The sequence below is a fragment of the Tachypleus tridentatus genome, chromosome 3 (assembly GCF_004210375.1).
Source record: "Tachypleus tridentatus isolate NWPU-2018 chromosome 3, ASM421037v1, whole genome shotgun sequence".
NCBI classification, from domain to species: Eukaryota; Metazoa; Arthropoda; class Merostomata; order Xiphosura; family Limulidae; genus Tachypleus; species Tachypleus tridentatus.
The window spans coordinates 74,071,237-74,098,634 of NC_134827.1; the positions used below are offsets into that span (position 1 = coordinate 74,071,237).

The window sequence follows — 27,398 nt, forward strand, 5'->3', positions numbered from 1 at the left end:
AAACCCCCAGTAAAGTTGTCTAAACAGAATGTTCTATTTAATAGAGATCGAAACTATTTGTTCTATTTAACAAACCCCCAGTGAAAAAGCGGTATGTCTGCGGACTTACAACACTAGAATCTGGGTTTCGACATCCGTAATGAGCAATTGTGTAGCTTTGTTCTAATTACAAAGAAACAAACAATCCATTTAACAAAGACTTAAATGAAGTGTTCTGTTCAGCAAATAAAACTAAATGAAATGTTTCTTCACCCGCTGGTACAGCAGTAAATCTATGAATTTTCAACGTTAAATTCAGCGGTTCGATTTCCTTCGGTGGACTCAGTAGATAGCCCGATATAGTTTTGATGTAAGAAAACACACACACAAACACCCATGAAATGTTCTATCCAATAGAGATATCTAAGCAAAATGTTCTCCAAAAGACACTTAAATGAAGTATTTTATTTAACAAACAGAGACTTAAATGAAGTTTTTTATCAAACGAAAACACCTAAATGAACCGTTTCACGTAATAAAAACATAAACAAAGTGTTCTATTTAACAGAGGCCTAAAAGAAGTGTTATGTCCAGCAAAGAAAGCTAAATGAAGTGTTCTACACAACAATAACAAAATTAAATGAAATGCTCTGTCCAACAAAGAAACATAAAGGGAATGTTCTCTTCAACAAAAAGATTTGAATAAGATATTGCGTTTAACAAAGAGAACTAAATGAGTTGTTTCATCCAACAAAGATCTGGATTGAATAAAGTGTTGTTTAAAGCAGTCCCCCTTCGATACAGCGGTAAGTCTACGGATTTACAACGTTAAAATCAGAGGTTCGATTCCCCTCAGTGGCCTCGGCAGATAGTCCAATGTGACTTTGCTACAAGAAGATACACACACACTCTTTAGAGCAAAGCAAACTAATTTGAAATTAATAAACCAAGTTTTTCTTAACTCGAAAACTACCACCAGTCTGCTTGTTGTCGGTATCATCCTCACTACCGCCATCTCGATTAATTTAAACTTTAAAACTAGGTTTCTTAACCTTCTACTATCACCTATCAACAGCTAAAGGGAAGACGGACAAATCTCGTATTATTAATAGAAATTTAAACGAAAATTTGTTGGCAAATAAAGGCAAAGTGGCAACAGTACTTTCTATCCGATTTGCCCAGCAGATATTCATTGTTATTAAGTTCAGTAATTGAAAAAACTTACCTGGACAAATCTGATGCTTTGATTCACGCCTTTCGCCGTGTCTTGTGTGATACCGTCTTTCGAGTCTTTGGTTGTTGTTTTCACTAACGGCTGCGCACACCATGAAGTCTACGACTCATTCGCGCATTCTTTGCTTAACCTTCAGTTATTACCACTAGTTGTCATAGTGACGATAAAAAAGGGGTACACGACGAGCTAATCGAAGAAAAAAAAATTCAAATAATCACACTTAAAAGAGATACTGGACTACAGTGATAGTTTTGTGGACCTGAGATCTTATCTTAACAATTAAATTATCAGTTTGTTAGCCAAATAACACGTTGGTGAGAGCGTTTAAAGAGGTGCCGAAATCAGAAACGAACTACAAGGACTGAAGCTTCCCAAAACTTACTTTAGCCCTACCATACAGCCCCTGCACTAAACGAATAAAGCTTACTTTTAAAGTAGAACACTTCCCATATCCCTCTCTATTTAAAGTGTATCCCTTTCAGTTTTTGGTCTGACATCCCCCCTTGCTTCAACCTCATTTTTCTACGTGTACGAATTCACTCTTAACTTTGGTTTTGGTAAAGTCACGTTATAAAAGTACACATGTATCTTGATAAAGTACCATTATAAAGTACATAAGTACCTTGATATGTACTTTATTAAAATACACGTGTACTTTATAACGGTACTTTATTAAGATACATGTGTACTTTTGTAATGATACTTTATCAAGGTACATGTGTGCTTTTATAATAGGATTTTATGAAGATGTATGTGTACTTTTATAATGGCACTCTAACAAGATACATGTGTACTTTTGTAATGGTACTTTATTAAGATACACGTGTACTTTATAAAGATACTTTATGAATACACATATGTACTTTATAATGGTACTTTATTAAGATACACGTGTACTTTATAAAGGTACTTTATGAATACACATATGTACTTTGTAATGGTACTTTATTAAGATACACGTGTACTTTATAAAGGTACTTTATGAATACACATATGTACTTTATGATGGTACTTTCTTAAGATAAATGTGTACTTTTATAATGGTACTTTATCAAGATACATGTGTACTTTATAATAGTACTTTACTAAGATACATGTTTACTTTATCTTGATAAAGTGTCATTATAAAGTACACATGTATCTTGATAAAGTACCATTATAAAAGTACAAGTGTATCTTAATAAAGTACCATTATAAAAGTTTACACGTTTCCTTTAGGCCTAATTTTAACACTTTAATAGATAGACGTGATCATTTCATTCATATGACATAAATAAACATAACTTTTCCGTATTAATTATTTACAGAATATTTCTAGTTCCAAAGACTTTGAGACTAGGTAGTAAATCCTTATCAGTGGTTGGAAATCTATCACTTATAAATTTATCATGTTTCAATAGTTGTTTTTTACTACTATTTATAATTCTTTCATGTTTGTCGCCTTTGTCCGTTTTTCTTAAGATTGAATAAGACCAGAGACTAATGGCTTCGTTTCTGGTAAACCATTGTCTGTTGGATCATTGTAGACAACACACATTTACTGATAAAATACAGCTTTAAAGATGAGCTTAAAAATAGGCTCATACCTACACACCACGAAAATTACAGATTGAGTTAGACGTTGAAGATCTAATAAGAACAGACGTTTTATAAGTGGAGACAGGACCAACTTTTCATGTCAAACACAGGTATCATAAACATGTTTGTTCTGGTCCTACAGCAGCAACATAAAACGTTGTCACAGCAAGCCCTTCTCTAATTCGTTTACATACAGAGAAAGAAACGTTGTTGTAGATAGCTCTCGTATTGTTCATTAGTGTGGGTTTTGTTAACGGTGTATTATATCTGTCTTTGTGATTACAACGTGTATCAACAATATGTTAGAGGTATCTGTGGCTATATCGTATGTTAACAATGTTTTAGAGGTATTTGTATGGTTTTTAACACCTATTAACAATGTGTAGAGATACTTGTGTTGTTTTAACACCTATTAACTATGTATCTTATGGGCACATTTTAATTATACGTATTTATTACACGTTCTTATAGGGTTTTATCATTATTAATTATGTATTACATGTGACTTGTCTTCATGTGTCTGGTCACCTAAATTTCAAACTCTATCTTCCATTCGATTTGCTACTCATCACTAAGCATGTTTTTTTTAGATATTTTGTTTTTATCAACAATCCTGGGGTACGGCATGGCCAGGTGGTTAGCGCACTTAACTCGTAATCTTAGAGTTGCGGGTTCGAATCCCCGCCACACCAAACATGCTCGCCCTTTTAGCCGTGGTGGCGTTATAATGTGACGGTTAATATCACCATACATTGGTAAAAGAGTATCTCAAAAGAGTTGGCAGTGGGTGGTGAAGACTACTTGCCTTTCCTCTAGTCTTCCACTGTTAAATTAGGAACGGCTAGTGCAGATAACTCTCGTGTAGCTTTGCGCGAAATTCCAAAACAAACCTATAATCATGGACACAAACGATTTTGGTAAAACAGAATATTTTACAGGTGACAATCCAGGTTCGAATCTGTGCGATACCATAAAATACTTTCCCGGACTTTAATCTGTTGGTGTTTTGTAAGAGGAAGAACTAGGTTTTTAAAGTGACTGGTAGGCGGCAAGGTTCTATTGTTTGGTTGCTTTTCTACTTCTCAGTACTTCCAAATAACTGTAGTAGTATTACCATAAATATAAGATATAAATATAAGCCCACGAATACAGAGTGAGGCCACGAGATTTCAAATTCATACAGTAGATCCAGTCTTAATGAAGTAGAACGTAACTTCTTCTTTAGAAATCCGTGCTTAATAAATGCATCATCCAATATAATGTAACGTTATTTATTCTCGATGTGCGAAAAAGTAACTTTCGTGTTAATTGAAGTCTCTTTTATGGAAACTTTATATTCACTTGGCGCATACATAGTTGTAGATTGAAGGTAACCAGAATATTCACGTGACGTACACCTAGTTGTATATTGAAGGTAACCAGAATATTCACGTGACGTACACCTAGTTGTATATTGAAGGTAACCAGGATATTCACGTGACGTACACCTAGTTGTATATTGAAGGTAACCAGAATATTCACGTGACGTACTCCTAGTTGTATATTGAAGGTAACCAGAATATTCACGTGACGTACACCTAGTTGTATATTGAAGGTAACCAGGATATTCACTTGACGTACACGTAGTTGTATACAGAAGGTAACCAGAATATTCACTTGACGTACACATAGTTGTAGATTGACGGTAGTTTTATTTTGTCTGGTGGTCATGATGATGAAGTATTTTGCTTTTTAACAAACGTTTACAATATTTTCTTTACTAACTTTCTACAGAGGCCACATATTTACAAAGTTTTCAGAAAATTTCCACAGAGATCATACATTTACAAAGTTTCCACAGACTTTCTACAGAGCCCACGCATTTACAAAGTTTCCACAGAGCTCACACTTTACTTTACGTGCGCCTCGATTTCCAAGATCACGTTTAAGGTAATTGAACACATAGAAGTCTATGATTGAGTAGTTAGAAAAATTTGGGGGTATGTTGGAGGAGGGTGCAACATGAGCAGGTTTCTTTCTTTCTTTTTCGTTAAAACGTTGGTACGTGCGGTCTGAAACTTTGTTCTGCTGTAGCTATATGTCCTCGATTCTCTGGAACAAACGATACACCTCATATAATTGATATTGATACCTTCTATCTAGGACAGGAATTTAACTTCGTATCAATACGTTCTACTGACAACACCTGATGTCTCCCTCTATTCATGGTGCATGTGTTGAAATTTACAATTCTCGCAACGTACAAAAACAAATTAGTTTTTCTTTGCAACATGTTGGTGACTCATGTAGTATCTCGGTCGGTAACAAATTATCCGTGTTTGTCCACTTTTATAACGATCAGTAATAAATCGTCTATTTCTTACCCACGTTTATTGTGCTCACTAAATCGTGGTACGTTTCCTGTCAACTTTAATCGTGGGCGATAATAAATCTTCCGTCTCCTGCCCACTTTGTATCGTGGTCAACAATAAATCGTCCGTTTCCTGTCCACTTTGATCGTGGTCGACAACAAATCATCAATTTCCTGTCCACATTTTATGGTGGTCGACAATAAATCTCCCGTTTCCTGTCCACTTTGATCGGGGTTGACAATAAATCGTCCGTTTCCTGTCCACTTTAATCGTGGTCGACAATAAATATTCCGTTTTCTGCTCACTTTGATCGTGGTCGACAACAAATCGTCAATTTCTTGTCCACTTTTTATTGTGCTTGACAATAAATCTCCCGTTTCCTGTCCACTTTATTCGTGGTCGACAACAAATCTCCCCTTTCCTGTCCACTTTGATCGTGGTCGAAAACAAATCTTACGTTTCCTGTCCACTTTGATTGTGGTCGACAACAAATCATCAATTTCCTGTCCACATTTTATGGCGGTTGACAATAAATCGTCCGTTTCCTGTAAGCTTTGATCGTGGTTGTCAATAAATCTCCCGTTTCCTGCTCACTTTGTATTGTGATCGACAACAAATCGTCCGTTTCCTGCTTACTTTGCATCGTGGTCGACAACAAATCGTCCGTTTCCTGTCCACTTTGATCGTGGTCGATAATAAATCGTCCGTTTCCTGTCCATTTTCATCGTGGTCAACAACAAATCTCCTGTCCTCCGATACTATTCCCTGGGTTATATATAGATGTGTTATTTGCCATTTCATAATGATATATCATCTTTTGTGGTAAAGTTCTCCCCTTAAATGACATCCTTGATAGACTTGCTCCCTAGAACGTCTAGAATACACCAAAAGTCAAATACCCGAATGCTAAGTATGTGACCTTACGGTTGGTATTCGTAACGATATATGGGAAAAGACAGGGGATGAAATCTCAGGTTGTCAAACACATGACGTCATGAATTGCATTATTATCACAAAGTGAAGCTAATCCTGTGTTTTTGAGAAACTGACTGGCAGTTAGGGCGCTAGATGTCTACTCACTTCCACTTAATTGGTTTTATTGTGTTTCTTGGTGATACTTTATGTAACCCAGGTCGCTTCTTTCTAATTTTTATTTCAGTGCTCATTTCATATGCTAGCAAACAATAATTGACTCGACAGATGGGGGGGTTGTTAGTTTTTACCTTCGGATAACAAACATTAGACGACACTTATAGCTTTTATTTATAAAACAAACTCTAACCAAATACACAGCATTCATTTGAGTTATGTGTCAATCGTTGAGAGACCTCGTGGGGACTGGCTTGGCTGCTATGTTTAATCTCGGTGGGACATGTATAGGAGCCTGGCATGGCCTAGCGCGTAAGGCGTGCGACTCGTAATCCGAGGGTCGCGGGTTCGCGTCGCGCCAAACATGCTCGCCCTCACAGCCGTGGGGGCGTTATAATGTGACGGTTAATCCCACTATTCGTTGGTAAAAGAGTAGCCCAAGAGTTGGCGGTGGGTGGTGATGGCTAGCTGCCTTCCCTCTAGTCTTACACTGCTAAATTAGGGACGGCTAGCACAGATAGCCCTCGAGTAGCTTTGTGCGAAATTAAAAAAAAAAAAAAAGCTATGTTTAAAGAGGCCCTAGTTCATAAGGGTTCCGCCTGGTTCTGTGATCTCTCGTAACTGAAACTCTAGACGAGTACCGAGAGAAATGGTAATGGAGAGATAAGAATAATAAGTGTCCTTACACGGGAACCTTTTATTGTCGTTTCTCCTCCATTTCTGGCATGTTGTCACTATGCTAAGAATTGATGGCAAGATGACCAGACTTGGTCATTTAAATGAAGTCGACAGATCTTAGTGAACGATTACGAAATTTGTAAAACACTACATTACTTTCTTTGGTTCTTCGTCCGATGGTTTGTGATCTCGGGTCAAAACGTCATTACACTCTAATGTTATAGAAACAGATTTTACTTAACGCCAACAGCTCCGCGAATCCTGACATGTTTCAACTTGCAATGAATTATATTTGAAGTATAGAAGAGGGACCTTTCATTAGTATAACGTGAGACGTTATTATCAGACTTTAAAAGAATTTTTTTTATGTTACTATTTCTGGATCGTACTCCATTATTCATGGCACTATTTCTGGAAAATGGATTTATGTCGTGACTTCAGAATAGACTATAATCTTAAGGCTTAATTATATTAAAATTTTTATATTTTGAAAAAGTAAAAAACGAAACTCTCTATGAAAAAAGTAATTTAGCTCAAGAAATAACAGCTCAGCAGCGCGTGGAAATATTTGTGATGGCGTCATGCTGGGCTTTATATAACTTTCTGGTTGAAATCATCAATAGAAAGTTTGTTAGTTAAACGGTGAGTATGTATATATGTCAAGCAGCCTTTGTTCATGTTAAACGGTGAGTGTATATAAGTCAAGCAGCCTTTGTTCATGTTGGTGTCCGGAACTTCATGAAAATGCGAAAACGTTTTGTCAACAAATAATAGATATGAAATAAAATATGGTGCCGCGTTTGAAACACGCGAAATGTACGTAAAAATGTGTTGTGAAAATATAGAATTTTTTTACGGACAATAATACAAATATCATGACAATTAAAGAGTATAAATGTTTTCCTGTAATTACGTTGTTTTTCTCAAGCTTTCACTTACGTTTTTATTTAGTTGTTTAAAGTTACGAGAGCTGTTCAAAAAATACGCGGACTGTTTGAATTGCGCAGCTCCAGTTGGTTCCAGGGGAATCCGCTTGGTGTCGCTAGGTTTGCACAGATCAGCTGATTACGACGCCATTTCCCGATTGCAGATATCTTCATTTGTGTATTGGCTACGCGGTTTTAAGTGAAGTGCGATTTTTTCGTTTGGCGGATTTCAGAATGAATGACCTGAAGGAGCAACGACTTGCTGTGAAATTTTGTGTTAAACTTGGAAAATCTGCGACTGAAACTTTTGCTATGCTTAACACGGCTTACGATGATGTTGCTATGAAGCGTACGGCATGTTTCAAGTAACATGAACGTTTTAAGGATGGTCGACAGTCCATTGAAGATGATGTGCGTCCTGGACGTCCTTCCACGTCAACTGACGACCCACACGTCGACAAAATCAACACCCTGGTGCGAGCGAATCGACATCTGACTGTCGGGGAGTTTGCTGAAGAGTGTGGGATATCAGTTGGATCTTGTTACGAGATTTTGACCGAAAAATTGAAGATGCACTGCGTTGCTGCGAAATTCAGCCCTCAGAACTCGTGAGTTTTTGGCCAAACACTCGATCACTGTTCTTCCCTACCCCCCTACTCACCTGACCTTGCTCCTTACGATTTTTTCTTCTTACCCAAACTCAAAAGACCCTTGAAAGGAAGAAGATTTGAGACGATTCCCGAGATTAAGGCAAATGCGACGAAGGAGCTGGAGGACATTACAAAAGAAGCGTACCAGGACTGTTTCAACAAGTGGAAACACCGTTGGGATAAGTGTGTGCGTTGGGGAGGAGAGTACTTTGAAGGAGTCCCAGACCTGTAACTTCTAAATAAAGTACATTTTGTTTTATGACGTCAGTCCGCGTATTTTTTGAACAGCCCTCGTATGTTTGTACTTGTTTTTAACTAAGTAATTACTTGATTTTAGTTATTTTTCAATTACGTGTTTATTTGTTCTCAGTTATGTTTTCACTTACGTTTTCACCGGTTTTTTCTAATTACGTCTTTATTTATTCTTATTTATGTTTTTACTTACGTTGATTTTATGATGATTGGTTTGTTTTGAATTTCGCGAAAAGCTGCACGAGGGCTATCTGCGCTAGCCGTCCATAATTTAGCAGTGTAAGGCAGCTAGTCATCACCACTCACCACCAACTCTTGGGTTAAGCTTTTACCAACGAATAGTGGGATTAACCGTCACATCATAACGTCCCCACAGCTGAAAGGGCGAGCATGTTTGAAGTGACGGGAATTCGAACCCACGACCCTCAAGTTACGACTCGGGTCCCTTAACCACCTGGCCGTGCCGAACCATTTTATGATGAAAGGGGATGTTAATATTAATATAATAGGTTTTCGATAAAGAAATTAACAGTTAATTATATCTTTAATTTGTTAATACTAAACTAGAAAATCGTTAACAATTCACATAATGGAAGTAATCACAATTACAGTTATCTTCATAAAATAGTGGTTGCCAAATCACTGGTTTATATTCAAACTGAAATAAATAAAAACGTCTAAATAACAACAGTAAGTGTAATTATGTTCTGAAAGTGTGGGATACATTTCAAAAAATGTTACTGGTTCATTCTTATACCCAATAAACTTTGATGACATAAAAATCGTAAGCACCTCCTAGTGGCAAATTAATAAGAAGTTATAATATATGTGTTTGGATAAGTCCAAGATACGTATTTGGTAAATCATTAAAGGTGTGTAAATTAAAATCTCAAAGTACACAAAACATTTGTACTTAGCGCCCTCTAGTGTCACATTAGATGAATTATATTTATGTTACGTCATCGTGATGCGATTTAATGAGCTACTGCGTATGTTTTTTTAATATTCCCTCCTGGTGGTGATTTAGTGAAACAAATTAGGTGCTCGTTTGCTTTTCTATACGAAATCTCTACGAAGAAATTTAAACGAGTACTTTTATTATTATTACTCATAGAATTATTTGTTTATTTTTGAATTTCACGCAAAGCAAAATTAATTGAACAGTGTAAGACCAAAGGGAAGGTAACTAGTCATTCCCACCCACCGTCAACTCCTGGGCATACTTTTTAACCAACAAACAGTGCGATTGACCGTTACATTATAATGGACCCAAATCTGAAAGGGGAAAGTATGTTTGGAGTGAGGGAGATTCGAATTCCCGAATCTCAGATTAGGAGTCGAGCGTTGTAACCAACCGTCCATGTTGAGCCATTCAATAGAAGAAGTTCTATTAAATTGTTTCTGTTTCACTATAATGTATGGAATCGGCAGAGAAACACAAGTTCTTATAGTGAATGACTTGTATCCCTAGTGGCAATGTTTGAAATACATTAAAAGCATGGTTTACTTAGGCCTACGTGTACAGTATTCATGGCATTTATTGGTTTTTGATATTTGATTGGATTACGTGAAAAGTTTATAGACGCTCTGAAAATCAGGAGCAGAACGTTAACGACATGAAAACAAAATTACCAACTTCTCTATAGTCAAATAAATTTTGGTGTAAACACATCACCGTGGTAACCAAAATGTTCATTACAGAAGTTAATAAATCTATCGATAGAGGTTGCTATAGTTTTTATTTCAGCTATCGTTAGAGAAATCATGTTAAATTTTGTGGAATTATATCTTTCTAGTGAGAATATTTATATAATGGTTTTCGTTACATAAAATTATATATGCATTTGCCCCTACATAGATTCGATGAAGTTGTGAACGTTTCGAGTTTTAAAATAATGCCTACTTAAATTGTAAGTTCCCCGCTGGTACAGCGGTAAGTCTAGGAATTTGCAACGTTAAAATCAGAGGGCTCGATTCCCCTCTGTGAACACAGCAGATAGTCCGATGTGGCTTTGATATAAGGAAACACACTCTCTTAAACTGTAACATTGACAGAAAACTGTGTAGGTGTGTTTATTATAACGAAAATTCAGTAAATTCAAACCTAAAATCACAGAATTGACGACATGAACACGATTTTTCCTGCACATAAACATCGTATCGCTTTAACCATACACACATAAAGCTTGGTTTCAAGCCATCACGACCCTAATTGTAGAATCACCAAAATATGTTTGGCACAGCGAGAAAAGATGTTACCGAAATAACTTTAAAAAGAGTCATAAATATCATTTCAGGTAGAAACGTTGTTTTCTACTTTATTTTAATAAAGGTTTTAATGCCCATACCAGTCGTCTGGAGATAATTTTTAATTCAAGTGTGTTTCTCGTTATCAAGAAAAATTCAGGTTTATCTCTTTACAAGCTCATTATCCCAATTTATTTGTAAATACGCCATAACTTCTTTTGTTAGCACAAAGCTATATAAAGGACTATATGTGCTTTACTCACCACGGGTATTGCAACGCGATTTCTAGAGGTGTAAATCCGCAGATATACTGCTTTACCACTGGGGAACTAAATATGCCACGACATCAGCCATAAAACCGCAAAATAAACCTCACAGTATCGGCAGTGAAAATATTTTTTTTAAAAACTGGATTTCTTTATTCTAGAGAATAAATAAATCTTTACGTTTCTAGAATTGATGTTCCATCCACCTCCAGAGGGGACTACGAATGAGAGAAATGTATTTCAAAGTTTTTTTAAGTGTTAAAGGTAACACTTATTTTTACTACTGAGGGCAGGAAGTTTCATGGCAATTAACAGTTGAATAATTATATAGGTTGCTACACTCTTATATGGTACCTGCATTTCAAGATCGCCACCTAAAATACGAAAGCTAGGAAACATAATATTAAAAAAAAAACTATTTGTATTTTGTTTGAAATATTCTTTAAAAACCAAATATGAACGTTCATAACAACTTGATGATGCACCATTGGCTTTGTTCCTGGTGAGTTAATCTGATATTTATGCCTCTAAAGAGATTAGACAAGGTTAACTTTGTTTCTGGTGTCTTGGAGTATATGTGTAGAAAAATTATTACATTATAGTAAACAGAAAAAAAAAAAACTGAGATAATTTCCCCTTCCCTCGATTAAGAGTGGACATAGATTATCTGGGGGCAACAGAAATACCTCTTAAAATTAGGCCTAAAGAACCTGTGGATTAATTAGATATCATAGCCCTTACATAATAGAAGCTAATATATTTATACATTACCACCTCTATTTCCGGCAGTGAGGTGGTTTTCAAATTTAGAGATCATACTAATTAGGAGATGGGAAATTATTGTTTTAAACGCTGGTAATAATAAGCTGGGTAGAGTTGTGGAGTGCATCTCTAAGGTTATGTTGCTAGAAGCCTAGAAAGTGTTTCGGAGCTGAGTTTATTTTCGTTTTTATTTTGTATCAGTGTGTAATGTGTTAAATATAATTGATATATGACGTGTTCTTAATTTAAGATGGTACTGTATAGTAGCTGTAATGAAATAAATTAATTTAAATTAAGTGTGAGCTATCAATCAAGGTTGTTTGCTTACAATTAAGCACAAAGCTACACATTGGGCTATCTGTGCTCTGCCCACCATGGGTATCGAAAGTCGTATTTTAGGGGTGTAAGTTCGCAGACACACCACTGTGCCACTGAGGGGCGGTTGTTTGTTAATTACATTCGTTTCGTTAACAAAGAGACACAGCAGAATTTACTGTATGCGGCTGAAAAATCGTTTCTAAGTAATTTGTATCACTACTTGCGAGGCCATGAGGGAAAACTGTAAAGAATGACTTTGTTATACAAAGAAAAGCAACAGAATAACATTGTTATAAAACAAAAGCACGAGAATAATGTTGTTATTCAGAACGAAGCAAAAAGTCACATCATTTTGCTCAACAATGCGCAATGACTACATTTTTATACACAACAGTATACAATTATTACATCTTTATACCCAACAATGTACAATGATTGCATCTTTGTGCACAACAATGCACAACGATCACATTGTTATACAGAACGATATACAATGATTACATCTTTATACACAAAAATGTACAATGATTACATATTTATATACATCAATGCACAATGATTACATTGTTATACTGAGCAATGTACAATGAAACATTTTTATGCACAACAATGAACAATGATCAGATATTTATACAGAACAATGTACAATGATCACATCTTTATAGACAACAATGCACAATGATTACATCGTTACACATAACAATGTACAATGAATACGTTGTTATATACAGCAATTCACAATGATTACATCTTTATACACAACAATGCACAATGATAACATTGTTATTCACAACAATGTACAATGATTACATCTTTATACACAACAATGTACGATAATTACATCGTTATACGCAACAATTAACACCAAAATCTGTCGATTGAGTTTATCAACTCAAGCCTGAGTTAAATACAAGACATTAATATTTTCCGTTACGAGTAAGTGTGTAAACGTTAGGCTCATTAGTATTTTGGTCAGTATAGGCACTTGGTGGAAATCTGTCTTTGTCTTGTCTTCTAAGTGAGGTGAAGCTTCCGCTTCTTTGCTGAAAATAGCTGATCTCACAAAGACGAAAAAATGTGATGGATAGGGCTATTCTATTAGCCTTTAGCCCCTATAAAGATCCTGTGGCTTTACAACGCAATCATGCTATTTTTATTGGTTTGAATAACTGCACGTAAACTGGGGAATCATAAAAAATATTTATTTACAAACACACGACATGACGGCTACTTGTATTTTTTTTAATGGTAAAACTACTAACACTATCTACAGCCAACCTTAATTTTAAATCTCTGACCACACAGAACGCAACAACTCAGCAGTACCATACCACTCAATGTCTACGCTAAGAGTTTTACTGTTACTCTTATGACACAGCTACAGTATAAAGTATAGATTATGTTTTTAAGGTACCAGTGTCACATGGACTTTAACCTGGATCAATCCGCACCACAACAAAAATTTCTTGTTTTAGGAGGAGGGGGAGGGAAAGAACTATAGCCATTTAATAATTACGAAAAATCTAATTAAAAATCATATTTGCATGCTTTATATACGTGTAATTACTACACTATTGTGAATTGTGCTTTTGAAGTGTCTTAATTCTAGTTACTGAGCACTAATCGTGGGAAACATTCTGTCGTTTCTTCGACTGTGAAAATTCCCCATTCCTTTACTGTTCGCTGTGTACGATATACATCATTTTTATTTGGTAGCTATTGACTTCGATTTTATTAATTCATTTTATAAGTACCATCTTCTGTATGTCATGAGAAGCATAACTCCTCGTGCTGAATTAACAAGTTACAGTTGTGACATTTCAACGGAACCGAGAAACGCTATGGAAAACCTATATTACTAACAAAAGGCATCCATTCACTGAAATTGCGAAATCTGCCTTTTAATATGTATTTTCAAGCTTTTCATTCAAAACATTTTCCCCAGGTCTGGAAAGTCTTGCATTTTCACACCAATGCACGAAAAATCAGTCTTTTCAGTAGTTCAAAATTCAGTAACTTGTAATTTCATTTACAGTTTTCGGCTTTTGTATAAATGTTCTAGTTCGTACTAATAATAAAATATATCTAAATTTACTTTGGTTTTTTGTTAGTTAGCTTCCTGCTATTTGCGCTAGCTGTTTTCATTTTTGAGCTGAAAGACCATAAGCAACGACGTTGGTCAACAGCGTTTACCGCCAACTCTTTGGCTACCCTGACAGCAAAATGGCATTTAACTGTTACTCTTCTAACGCACCCAAGTTTTTAATGTGTAGAGCGCGAATCTGAGGCAACTAACACAAATCACGGACCCTCGAATTCACAATCCGGTATACTAACCAGAAAGCTACGTCTGAATCGAATTTGATTGCTGTTTCCAATACTCTTTTCTCTGCTTCTGAAATAGATAAGGGGATTATTATTCAAAAACATTAATAACCGTTTATGGTTCGTCATTCATTGGGTTAATTTCTGAATAAGATCTAAAATCTTTAATGTTATCATACCATTTTCTAAATAAGGTTTACAACACTAGGATTATTGTTTGATTTTTTGGACAAGGTCTTATTTTTAAAAGTATGAAACAGAGGAAGAAAAGATATGGTTTTTTATTCAGTTTCTTTCTCACCAATGTTTCAAATGCCCAGTGAAATTATTTCCATGAAAATATATTCTTTATTAACGACATCAGGTTGCCTCAGTTGCAGTAATATTTTCGCAATATCGAAACACAAAGTATTGGAGATAGTGATAAAATGTATTAACACACCTGGCATTTGAAATATTTGGATGAAATAAAACAAAAAACAGGTTTTACTTCTTAAGTCAAAAATACCTTTCTAAATTATTTTTAGAAATGGTACTAAGTAATAACGGAGAAAAAGTTGTAAAAAAAAAAAGAGTTCATTGGTGTGCATCCAAATTTTCATAATTACGTGTTCATTTACTTAATGCCGTTAGACACTAGAAACTATCTGTTTGAAATGTGTCTAGCTGGCATAAACATATGCATAAAAGCTCAATTTTGTTCAGTATCTGCTTTTAGGATAAATTTTCTGTATTAATACAACACATGATAGAGTGGATTAATGTTATTTGTTTTCTTTGGTCAGGTTTTTTCCTTCGTTTTGCAAATCTATTCGTATTAATAATTATTACGAAGGGTCCTATTACAGCAGCTCACATCCGTCTACGTAACTAGAGCAGTGCCATCTTCACCTGCAGGGATTTCTTTAGAAAATACAGATTATCTCTTTAAATTTTCTATATAAAATAAGAAAATTAAATACTAAATCTCCATGAGCAAAATACTAAATTTTAAAGAATTATTTGAGATTTGAATTTAATGTATTAATATATTTCGTACCAAATATTTCTATTAGTTTTATTGCTTAAACGTTTAGACGTTTCTATCTAAAACAACACCTTATAAAAGAGTTTTTTCCTTCATTTGCACTCAGAAAATATCTCTTTTTTGTTTCTTTGTTTTATTATCTGTTTAAAGTGAACGTGCAAGTCTTATACCATTAATTTCCTTCCAATAGCTTTGCTCGAAATTCAAAACAAACCAATTTCCTACAAAGTTATCCATGCTGTGTCGACACCTGGTGACCTACCAAGAAATTTAAGGACTTCTACATATAAAAAAATCAGATTTCGATGTTCATTGTAGGCAGAGCACAGACAGCATATTTTGTAGCTTGGTAATTAAAAACAAACAAACAAACGTGTATTTCGGTGCATCAAACATCGAGAAAACATTGTTTCATTTCATATTTCATGAACTCGTACTCTTTAAAGACTAAGTTTCTTCCTATACAATCCATACTTACATTTTCCTTGTAATATAAAACCTTAAATTAAATATGTTTATTATTTTCTACTTAGTATATAATAACTAGTAAGAAAATACGCTCACATGTATTTAGTCTGTGAACTAAAACGTTACGAAAGTATGATGTTAAAAATTTATTATTATTCCATAAAATTTAATTAAGAATAAATCTTACCCAATATTTCATAAGTACTATATTTTTACGTGGTACATTTATGATTTTGTGGCACTTGTACTGTCCCAATGTCGTTCATTTGCAGATACTTATCGACTATTTATTATTATCGTAAATGAACATTACTAGATGTGTAATACCAGACTAAAAACATATCTTATAGATACGAAATCTTTTGCCCGCATCAGTCCAGTAATTTTTTGTTACAGTTACACGGCTACATAAATTTAAGGCTAAAAAAAATACAGAAAATCTTTCTTAGTCGCAATGTGTAAATTAACGTAATCCATAGCAATAAATTTGAAACAGAAGTTCCTTGCAAAGTAATCCACTATTTAAATAATTTGGATCATAAATATTTCTTTCAAAATTAATTTTTTTATATTATACTAAAATGATTTTTTAATAAATGCTACATTGATTTTGATTCACTTTTGCATATTAATCGATCTTCAAATGTAAAATATATGCTCGTAACAACAACAAAAAAAACATTCAATTGAACATACTAAAATAATAATTACACTTTTTAAAAAGAAATTGCAATAGCTTATACCTTAAATTAAGTCATATAGTGTAATATAGTGGTAATCGTAATGATAATGGTTTATCTCCTTAAGTAAAATGCACTAGAAATTTGTGTATAGCAACTACTTATGAAAATATTTTAGACTTAGTGTATTATTTGAATTATTCCTATTATTTTTCTAATACTTTTTGTCCATAACTAAATCTGTAACCACAGGTTTATCCACAGAAAAAAACAACAAAAATATTTAAATGAGAAATAACTTTAATGAATAATATTTTGTTTAAGGAGAAGTTCGAGCACAGGGCACATTTGCTAACATTTGACCTTACCCATGTCACACTAAGTAATCTGAAAAGAACCCATGAAAGCAAACGGAACATTTTGACATGGCCTGATGGTTAGGGAACGTTCGATTCGCAATATGCGGTTTGTAGGCTCGAATCCCCGTCATCGAATATGCTCGCCCTTTCAGTCGTGAGGGACGTTATAACATGGGGGTGAAATCTACTGTTCGTTGGTAAAGTTACAGTTTGTTTTTTTAATTTCGCGCAAAGCTACACGAGGGTTATCTGCGCTAGCCGTCCCTAATTTAGCAGTGTAATACTAGAGGGAAGGCAGCTAGTCATCACCACTCCCCGCCAACTCTTTTACCAACGAATAGTAGGATTGACCGTCACATTATAATCCCCACGGCTGAAAGGGGAGGCATGTTAGGTGTGACGGGGATTCGTACCCTCGACCCTCAGATGACAAGTCAAACGCCTTAACCCACCTGGCCATGCCAGGCCATCGGTAAAATAACAGACCAAGAGTTGGCGGTGATTGGTGTTGACTAGCTGCTTCCCACTAGCCTATCACTGCTAAATTAGGAATGGTTAGCGTAGACGGTTCTCAATATGCTTTGCGCGAAATGCAAAACAAACCAGACACAACATATTCCAATGATATTTGGTTGACTGAATGGCAACTGCCTGATGTAGAAATACAAGAATACTTGTTTTTCTAAACAGGCAGTTGTAGAAACAATCAACGAAACTTCATCATGAATATCCCGCCTGAGCAATATATTAAAGAATATTTTCTATGGCATTTCAAATAAATCTAGTGTTATTCCTTTTAAAGAGTTAGGCTGATCGTGTGATAATAGTTTTGTACGTCTCTTAAATTCAAATCCAGTTGTTTTCTCATGAATGCCTATTTATTTTTATTTATTTTGTAAGTTAGTTTAAGAACAGTTTTGTTTGTTTGTTTCTGAAGAAAGTCACATTGGAATGTCTACTATATTCATTGCGTAGAATCGAACCTCGGATTTGAGTATTGTAAATCTGAAAATTTATTTCTGTCTCACACTGGAGAATTTAAGAATTGTCTTTTGTGTAATAACATGAGGACAGGCTGCATTATTTAGTTAAATCTGCTGCTCTAAAGTCCTTAACTGGTTAACAGTTTTTGCATGAAAACAAAGAGCAGCAACACATAGTTGAATGATGCCGTGGGGGCGTTATAACGTGACGGTCAATCCCATTATTTGTTGGTAAAAGAGTAGCCCAAGAGTTGGCTGTAGGTGTTGATGACTAGCTGCCTTCCCTCTAGTCTTACGTTGCTAAATTAGGGACGGCTAGCACAGATAGCTCTCGAGTAGCTTTGCGCGAAATTAAAAAACAAACAAACAAACTTTTGTGAACTTGGAGTAAATTTATTTTAATTTACCATATTATTTACAATAACATATTTATTTTTTCGTTTACAAGTAGCGCGTTTAAAACTACATCCAATCATATTGAAATGCAACGGCTAGGCGGTAACTATGACAAGTGAAAGGAGAATTTTTACGTTAATTCTGCTGAGAGAATAAAATAATCGCTGTATACGAGCCACAACACATGGACATTGCCCTGAAAATGATCAAAATAATATTCAGTTCTACAGTTATAAATACCAATCCGTCAAGGACATAAGTACTGGGAGGAGGAAGAGGTCACAGAGAACCTGACCCTCCAGGGTATGAACTTTTCTTACCCAAACACCGACGACATTCTTCTTATTCGAACGTTAATTAAACAAACAACACATGGAAACCCACCACAGAAATAATCAATCTAATCAAAAAACGAAGACAATTAAGAAGACAGTACATGATAACAAGAGACAGAAAACCAAAACGCAAATCAACAACATTAGAAATCACATCAGAACACAAATAAAACAACAATAACAAGATAAATGGGACAACTACTGCTCAAAACTAAATGATAAAACTGACCCGAAAAAAATTATGGTCACATCTTAAAAGACTCACCAATGAAAATACAGACATAAAGAAATAGCCGAAGCTTTCAAAGATCAACTTCAAAATACTTTTAAAACTCACACTGATCTAGATATGGATACATATTTCTACAATAAAGTCACTAATCACATATTAAACAATAAACATCAATTTGAACCAATTTTTCCAATAAACATAACTGATACAAATACAAGTCCCGACAGAGATTATACAAGCACGTTACTAACAAATGAAATATCCCTTCAAGAACTACTCGAAGCAATAAAAAACACAAAAACAAAGCACCAGGTGAAGATGAAATACAAGCTATCCTTCTAAAAAAGGGCACTCCGAAATTGTTTGACCACTTAAATTCACTTTTTAACCTATCTCTATCCTCAGGATAATCCCAGTTTCTTGGAAGCTTGCAAATATATTAATGTTCCATAAGGAAGGAAAGCCAGCAAATAAACCTAATAGCTGCCGACCAATCAGCCTGACCAGCTGTGTAGGCAAAATTATTGAAAGAGTAATCAGTAATAGACTCTCCACATTCTTGGAGATAACATCAAAATTACCAAAAGAACAAAATGGATTCAGGAAATTTAGACAAACGACAGACCACCTAATCAGATTAACCGAAACCATAATAGATAGCTTCAATAAAAAAAAGAATGTACTGTCGCTTGCTTCCTTGATATCAAGAAAGCATTTGACACTGTATGGTATGATGATCTAAGGTTTCGAATGAATGAAATGGAACTACCGTGAGGAATTATTCGCTGGTCATCTAACTTTTTGGAAAATAGAAAATGTAGAGCAAATGTTGAAGGAACTTTTTCTGAATACTTTACTCCACAAGCTGGTGTCCCTCAGGGAGAGGTGGTTAGTCCTATACTCTTCATCATGTATGTAAACAATATGCCACTGAGGGATCCGAATCATGGATTCTTTTCACAGTTCGCAGATGATGTGGCAGTCTGGAAAACTGCCGCAACACCCATGATAGCAGCCACTAACATACAACCGCAACTAAATAGAATAAGTGAATACTGTCAAAAATATAGAATAAAAATAAACACAGCAAAAACACAACTCGTAGTATTTACGAAATTGACAAAACACAAAAAACAACAGCCAGAATTATATATGAATGGCACATTACTCCAGATTGCCCCATCGGCAAAATTTTTAGGTCTGACCTATGATTCAAAACTAACTTGGATCAATCATGTGAACGAAATTAAAAATAAAGTCTGGCGAAGAACTAACTATGTTAGGAGTCTAACTGGTAAAAACAATGGAGCATCTACAGATAACATACTAAAAATCTATAAAACATATATTAGACCTGTAATAGATTATGCCGCTCCAGCATGGATAAATGTAAGCAATAAAATAAATAAAACCAAACTACAAACAATCCAAAACACACTCCTCACAACTGCATACAGAGTTCCAAGAACTATACCATCTCAGTTCATTCACAAATACTCGAACATACCAACCATATCAGATAGACTCCTACATAGTACAATAATGTACTTTAATAAGAATTGGATGAAAAACGAATTACTATGCGAACTAGACAGGTACCTCATACATGATGAAGCTATTCCTAAATATCTCACCCCAGTTAACTTATATTTTAAATATACAAATAAATAAATAAAGAATGTATATTAAATAATAATAATAATAAATATATATATATGTATTATATAATTAAAAATAAATAAATAAAATGCCACCAACAAACTTGACATTCTGCTGACAGAATAAAATAATCACTATATATGAGCCACAATACATGGACATTGCCCTGAAAAGGATCAAAATAACATTCAGTTCTACAATTATAAATACCAATCCGTCAAGAACATAAGTAGGGGGAGGAGAAAGAGGTCATAGAGAAATTTATATGCAAAAACGACTCGTTTGGGTTGAGAAAATATTTTACATAGAAGAGCGAACAAAGTTTCGACCTTCTTCGGTCATCGTCAGGTTCACAAAGAAAGAGGTAACTGACCGGAAGCTGACCACATGTTTGAAAGGGGTTGTGTAACTGAGTGTCGGAATGTAGAGGGCGGTATTAGATGTTTGAATATATAATTTTATTTATTTTATTATATTAATATAGGTATAAAGGCGTTCCTTTATATTGGTTTATTTTGGGTTTAAGTTGTTGTATAAGTAAGACCTCCTTAATTTTGCGTTTGTTTATGTTTGTTTCTTTATTTAGTATTTGGGTGTTTTCTATGGTTATGTTGTGTTTATTTGACTTGCAGTGTTCGAAAACGTCTGAAGGTGACTTTTTATGTTCTTTGAATCTGGTTTCCATTTTTCTACTTGTTTCTCCAATATAGAAGTCGTGGCAGTTATCACATTGTATTTTGTAAATAATGTTGGTGTGGTGTTTGTCAGTGTAGTTTTTACATAGTATAGACCACAGTTTGGTGCCTGGTTTTTGAATAAATTTGGTATTAACTGGAATGTCATATTTTGTTACTAGTTTTTGCCAAATGTTGGTTATTTGTTTGCTGATGTCAGAAATATATGGTTTCGTGATTTTTTTATTTGTGAGATATATTTACTTTAGTTGGTTGATTTTGCTTTCTGTCTAGGTGTGTGCGTATAACGTTTTCTACGGTTTGTGGAGGAAACTTATTGATGTTGATGAAGTATTGTTTTATTTTGTCTAATTCGTCGTTAATTTTATCTGGTGAGCATAGTTTTATGGCTGTGTTTATTTGGTTTCTTAGTATGTTGAGTTTTTGTTTTGTTTCATGTGCTGAGTCCCAAGGAATGTATAGTCCAGTATGGGTGATTTTTCGGTGGATTTCTGTTTTGAATTGTGTGTCGGTTCTTGTAATTTTGAGGTTAAGAAATGATATTTGATTGCTTTCTTTCTGTTCACATGTGAAGTTAATGTTGGGATGTATAGAGTTAATGTGATTGAAAAAATTAAGTATGTGTTCTGTAGATTTGAATCCCGCAACCGTGTCATCTACATATCTGTACCAGTATAGTGGTGGATGTAATGCTGTGTTAATTGCTTGTGTTTCAACTTGTGTCATAAAAATATTGGCTAGAACTAGTGATACTGGGTTGCTCATGCTTAGGCCATTTGTTTGTATATAGTTTTGGTTGTTGAACATGAAGTTTGTCTTTATCGTGGTGAATTCTATGAGGGTTGCTAATTGGTTGCTGGGAATGTCTATAGTTTGGTTAGAGTCTCAGATATAGAGTTCTAAGGCTATCTTGCAGGCTTCAGTGGTTGGAACTTCTGTAAAGAGGGATATAACATCGAAACTGGCCATTAAGGCTTTATGATTAAGTTGATTTAGATTAGACTTGAAATTAAAAAGAGTCTTTGATGAATGAGCTGCCTGATGTTACATATTTGGAGAATGCCCATGCTATGCATTTACCAAGATTGTAATTAAACGATTCATATGTGGACATTATTGGTCGTAATGGACAATCTGGTTTATGAGGTTTGGGGATGCCGTATATTTGCGGTGTGCGTGAGTCGGTTTTACGTAGGTAGGAATAAAGTGTTTGTGAAATTGAGTTGGCTTTTTTCATTTGGAGTAGCAATTTGTTCAGTTGCGTCTCGTGTGTCTTTGTTGGATTTGTGTGTATTGGTTTAAATTTGTTCGTGTCTTATAGGATGTTATTCATTTTTTGTATGTATTCATTCGTGTTCATTATGACTATAGCGTTACCTTTATCTGTTTTTAGAATTTTTATGTTTTTGTCTTGTTTTAGGTTTTTAATGGAATTAATGTCTCTTTTTGTAAGGTTGTTTTTTAGTTTTCTGTTTTGTGAAATTATGTTGATGGTTTTGTGAGAAAATTCTTTGAAAAAATCGTTTAAGATGTTGTTTTTAGATGTTTCTGGAAAATATAAATTTTTAATTTTACCTGGGAAGTTTGGCTGTTGGATGTCACTAAAATTATCTAAGTTGTCGTCTTTCTGTTGGTTGTTTTTGGTTGTTTCCTTGTTTTTGTTCTCTGTAGAAATTATCACAAGTCTCCTGGCTAGGTCTTCTAAACATGTTTTGATTTCTATGGTTGGAATGTACCTAGGTGCTATTGCGAAGTTGAGTCCTTTGTTAAGTAGACGTATCTCGTCTGTGTTTAATTGTCGGTCGGATCTGTTAATTATGAGGTTAATCAACGGTTTGTCGTGTTGGTGTCTTTTCTGTTGTGTGCATCTTAGTTTTTCTAGTTTTTTGTTGTGGCAGATTTTTTTGTCTCTGTCGTTCTTAGTATTGATTTGGTTTATGTTTCGTTGTACAAGTCCGTAAATCTCTGGTTTAATGCAGCATGCCAGTTGATGGTCCAGGTTCATTTTTTGTTTTTGTAAGTCATGTAGTTCTTTGTATTTTGTGTTCAACATGGCTTTAAGTAGTTTTTTCTGTAAATTTTGGATAATGTTTGTGTATGTATTAAAATTTTTTGAAAGTTTTACCTTTACAAAATTAGGGGTTAGTTGTTCCTTTCTACATTGTTGAATAAAATAGATGTCATTTCTTCTATGACTTACAAAAACAAAAAATGAACCTAGACCATCAACTGGCATGCTGCATTAAACCAGAGATTTACGGACTTATACAACGAAACATAAACCAAATCAATAGTAAGAACGACAGAGACAAAAAGATCTGCCACAACAAAAAACTAGAAAAACTAAGATGCAAACAACAGAAAAGCCGTTTTTGCATATAACTTTCTCAACAATTGGTTTCTCGACATCACTGAGGTATAGAGAACCTGACCTTCCAGGGTATGAACTTTTCTCACCCAAACACCGACAGAGATTCGACGTTAATTCAAGTAAAATTCAGAATTTTTTGCTAATTTTGGTATGAAATTGACTCTATAAGTAACATATAAGGATACTTATTATCGATTGCTCTTTATTTATAAGTGATTTGTGTTAAACCATTTAAGGAGATTCGAGTTCCGCTTAAAGACTATCTGCTTTACATCTTAGTTTCGCTAATTTATTAGTTGTAATCGTTAATTTTATTGGTATGATGGCGTATCACTTATGGCGTGTATTTTACTTTCACTTTATATCGTAAACAGTAACGTGTATAATAAATGTTTAAAATTAATGCAAAAAGCTGTGTCTAAAGGTAACTAACTTGTTAAGTTAATTAAAGAAATTGTAAGTAACAGTGTAAATATTTATACAAAGACGTGTTATACTATATCCAGGTTTGATAGAATAAATAAATTGTGAAGTGTTTGATAAAATTATACTAGTTCTAAGTTATAGTAATAATCGAGTTACCCAATGAAACCAACCATATAAACAATTTCAGTATAATTGTTTTTTTAATATAAAATGTGACATTAATATGACAGTTTTAATTTGATGCATAGTTTCACTCAGAATGAATAATTTGTAAACAGTTTTGCATCTTTGTTCAAATTTGTTAGTTTTTCACAATATGCCATTTTCATGATTTTGTTTACTGGTATGCATATAGTTTGACAAAGTTACTCTAGTATTCAGATAATATAAATAAACAGTAGTAATTATATACAAAATTTTCCTCTTACCTATTAAACAATTTTTTTATTATTAGTATATAATTCTCAAAAACAATAATATTATCAAACTATATCAATTCGGAGGCTTGCTGGGATTGAAGTTGCACAAAAGTATACCGTAGCCTACCCTGTAGCTTTGACAACCAATGAAAATAGCTTACTGTTAAAGGTAGCTCACTGCCTAAATATGGTATGGCATGGCCAGGTGGACAGGGAACTTGACTTGTAACCTGCAGGTCACAGATCTGAATTCCTGCTGTTGGATATTATAATATGATTGCATTTCCCATTGAGCGCAGATAGCTCTCATGTAGCTTTATGCAAAATTCAAAACCAACCAATTCCCACTATTGGCAAAACAGTAGCCTAAGAATTATCAATAGATGGTGATGACTAGCTGCTTTCCCTTTACACTCATCTTTTACTACTAAATTAAGTTCAACTTGCACTGATAGCCCATGTGTAGCTTTGCACAAAATTCAAAACACACCAAATCACTATAAATACAAAAGTGTATATCTCATAAGATGTTGAGTGCAACTCACCTCAGCCCCATCACTAGGAAGAGACTAGTGCCATTCCTTTTTTGTAAAGTTAATTGAGTTTCAGTTAAGATTTAGTTGTTAGGTTTCCAGGGGTTGTACTTATTTAGCTGGTTAAACCACCTAATCTTTAGAGCAATTAATTTTAACTTCTGATTGAGGTAAACTCTCTACATATGTAGATTAGGACTAAAAGCTCACAGTGTGATGAATATATAGCCAGTTTAATATAATGTTATGTTCAATGATTAGTACTGTTTGTTTTTTTCTTCTTGGGTGGTGGACTTGCATTTAGTGACATTTTTGGCCATAATCTCGATATCATCTTATGGTGTTCAGCCAACATTTGGTCTTTCAAGACTATCCTTACACACCAATCCTTAAGAAGAGTGGACATTTAAACTTACCCTTAATTTTCAGTGGTATATTTAGACCCATGAAGGCTATGGGACAAGATCAGTTTGCCCTAACCCCAGTTCTCACATCCCAGTTAGGATTATATAAGGAAAATAATTTATTGAATTATAGAAAAATAATAACTTTAGAAGTATGAGTTTCAGAAGCTGGAGAAGGTAAGCCCACGGAAAGCCCTTCAACACCACCAGTTACTTAGCAATAAAGCTGAGGGCTTCTAACACTAAATATCAGGTTTTGAACAGAACTCAGATAGCCAATGAATAATGTAACATATTGTTTGGGGACAACATGTAACCTATTGGTCCATCTTAGTTGTTCCATACTCTAAACTAAATTAAAATAATTTAAAAAAAAATCTTACAACCAGGTCTTAGAGCTCTTATCATTCATATACTTATCAAGCTTTTTCTTTCTTAAACTCATTTAATTTACTAAATTTACTGCTTCAACAACATCTGAAGGCAACACATTCCAAAGGTCGCCCACCCTGTAAGATGAACATTTGTGTCCCGTAGTCCTACTATTCTCACTGATAGACATGTAAAAATATTATGTATAAACACTGTCAAGTTCTTAAACACCTCAGTCATATCCTCCCAACTCTTCTTTTTTCAAGATAAAACAATTTGAGAGATTTGAGCCTCTCCTCATATGACAATCCTTCCATTCCAGACATTGTTCTAGTAACTCTTCTGTGAATCTTTTTGGACAGTTTGATATCTTTCTTAAGGTAAGGAGTTCAAGACTAAACACAATACTTCAAATGGACCTAACCAGTTTGTGTGATGAAATTATAACATCTTTAGACTTCTATTCAATATTTCTATATATGCAACCTAAAATCCTATTTGCCCTACCACAAGCAACAGCACACTGCTTAGATAGCAACTAATCAACCACTACACCAAGATCCCTTTCTTTCTTGACACTGTTAAGGTCATTTCCATCCAAATTACATGTATAATTAAAATTATAATAACCCACATACATTATCTTGCATTTATTATAATTAAAACCAATCTGCCATTTATTTATCCAAGTCACTAAATGATTTAAATCCTTTTGTAGATCATTAACACTCAAGACTTTGATATCTTTCAGTAATTTATTGACCATTCCTTCACCTATGTCATTGACGTAAATAAAAAAGAACAAAGGTCCTAAGACTGAGTTCTGAGGTATCTCACTTGTGACATTAATCCAGTTTGACTGAACACTCCATTTGTTACAACTCTCTGCTTTCTTTCGTGAAGCCACTCTCCTATCCAATTAGTTAATTTATCCCCCACATCTACAGAGAATTTTGTTTGCAAATAAACAAGCTCTTTAAAACTTTTGTAATGTTTCAGTCTCTGCATTTGCTGATAGTAATTTGTTACATTAAACAATCACAATTTTTAAACTTCACAACAAAAAACAAATCAAAGTCCTTTATTCTAGTATATCACTTGTATAGTCTACAAGATCACATCTCATCTTCTTGAGAGAAAACATTATAAACTGTCTCTGTAAAATAACTAAGTGTATTAGCTATCATTTGAACCTTTTTCAATGAATTAGTATAAAAATGTTTAGCCTGGTTAGTACATTAGTTGATAACACTGTCTGTACAGACTAAGTTTAAGAAAGAAGCAACAAGTGAAATGTGCATGTAGACATTAATATTAATGAAATTCTCAAAGAAAAATATTTTATTTTCCAAAGATTAGATAGGGGCTTGTGTATCTTTTCATA

General features: G+C 34.3%; 2 protein-coding genes across 10 annotated transcripts in view; one reads left to right on the forward strand and one right to left on the reverse strand.

The window, feature by feature from the left end:
• Positions 1-1,330, reverse strand: part of LOC143247190 (voltage-gated delayed rectifier potassium channel KCNH8-like) — a 65,503-nt gene extending 64,173 nt beyond the window's left edge. The window contains exon 1 of the mRNA XM_076494842.1: positions 1,205-1,330. The gene's annotated coding sequence lies outside the window, so the exon portion shown is untranslated. The remainder of the gene's footprint in view (positions 1-1,204) is intronic.
• LOC143247191 (uncharacterized) overlaps positions 1-27,398 on the forward strand; it is a 110,426-nt gene that overhangs the window by 73,742 nt on the left and 9,286 nt on the right. For 2 of the 9 annotated variants that reach the window (XM_076494850.1, XM_076494847.1), the window contains exon 1: positions 24,132-24,284. The exons of 2 other annotated variants lie outside the window; for them this stretch is intronic. Coding sequence is in view for 1 of the 7 variants with exons in the window: in XM_076494848.1 (XP_076350963.1) it covers positions 23,838-23,979 (142 nt within the window). In the remaining 6 variants the exon portion in view is untranslated. Of the gene's footprint in view, positions 1-23,697; positions 24,009-24,131; positions 24,285-27,398 lie in introns of those variants that run through there. 5 more of the 9 variants (XM_076494848.1, XR_013026427.1, XM_076494846.1 and 2 more) reach the window with 5 other exon arrangements.